We start from the raw sequence: 1,397 nt of genomic DNA on the forward strand, positions 1-1,397 counted from the left end.
TCTACCTGCATTGTTCATTCTTTTCATTCCCTTTCCCTATATTCCTTCCTCCTCTTCCCTATTTTCTCTCTTTCTTCAATACTTTTATTGCATTCATGGCAAATTTTTATATTTGTATATTGGTATACTTGCATTTACCATGTAAATAAATTATATTAAATTTTTTTTTTGACTTCTTACAGGTAAAAGAGAGACATTTAAATGGAATGGGAAAACCAAACCATTCTGGTGGAATTTTTTCTGAAGGGACTTTCTGGTTACCCAAGGCTTGAGTTACTCTTTTTTGTGCTAATATTCTTAATGTATGTGGTCATCCTTCTAGGCAATGGTACTCTCATTTTAATCAGCATCTTGGATCCTCACCTTCACACCCCTATGTACTTCTTTCTGGGGAACCTCTCCTTCTTGGACATCTGCTACACCACCACCTCTATTCCCTCCACCTTGGTGAGCTTGCTTTCAGAAAGAAAGACCATTTCCCTTTCTGGCTGTGCAGTGCAGATGTTCCTTGGCTTGTCCATGGGGACAACAGAATGTGTGCTCCTGGGCATGATGGCCTTTGACCGCTATGTGGCTATCTGCAACCCTCTGAGATATCCCATCATCATGTGCAAGGATGCCTATGTACCCATGGCTGTTGGGTCCTGGTTTGCAGGGATTGTCAACTCTGCAGTACAAACTACATTTGTAGTACAATTGCCTTTCTGCAGGAATAATGTCATCAATCATTTCTCCTGTGAAATTCTAGCTGTCATGAAGATGGCCTGTGCTGACATCTCAGGCAATGAGTTCATCATGCTTGTGGCCACAATATTGTTCACATTGATGCCACTGCTCTTGATTATTATCTCTTACTCATTAATCATTTCCAGCATCCTCAAGATTCACTCCTCTGAGGGGAGAAGCAAAGCTTTCTCTACCTGCTCAGCCCATCTGACTGTGGTCATAATATTCTATGGGACCATCCTCTCCATGTACATGAAGCCCAAGTCTAAGGAGACATTTAATTCAGACTACTTGGAAGCTACCGACAAAATTATATCCATGTTCTATGGGGTGATGACTCCCATGATGAATCCTTTAATCTACAGTCTTAGAAACAAAGATGTGAAGGAGGCAGTGAAACATCTACTGAACAGAAGGTTCTTTAGCAAGTGAGTGTAAAATATACTGGAATATGAACACACTCGATATTGTTGAAACTTCAGAATTATGTTAGAATTTTGGATACTTTTACTGTTTTTCTGCATTTTCATATGTTACGTTAAAATAATGAGATACAGCATTTCAAAGTTATTGCATATCCACTCTAGAGAATTTGCAACATACAGGGTAGTAGGATAAAGAAGAAAGAGAGGTTACCTATTACTCTAATAGTAGGAAATGGCCACTTTTCA

General features: G+C 39.2%; 1 protein-coding gene across 1 annotated transcript; it reads left to right on the top strand.

The window, feature by feature from the left end:
• The first annotated feature begins 201 nt into the window (after positions 1-201).
• LOC712843 (olfactory receptor 13C9) lies at positions 202-1,158 on the top strand. Its single transcript, XM_001109843.4, has one exon. It carries the CDS (start codon positions 202-204, stop codon positions 1,156-1,158), a length of 957 nt encoding a protein of 318 aa, XP_001109843.3.
• Positions 1,159-1,397: the final 239 nt, after the last annotated feature.

Source organism: Macaca mulatta, chromosome 15, assembly GCF_049350105.2.
Source record: "Macaca mulatta isolate MMU2019108-1 chromosome 15, T2T-MMU8v2.0, whole genome shotgun sequence".
In the NCBI taxonomy this organism is placed as follows: Eukaryota; Metazoa; Chordata; class Mammalia; order Primates; family Cercopithecidae; genus Macaca; species Macaca mulatta.

Coding starts and splice junctions, on each gene's coding strand:
- LOC712843 (XM_001109843.4), top strand. CDS start 202: ATGGAATGGGAAAACCAAACCATTCTGGTGGAATTTTTTCTGAAGGGA.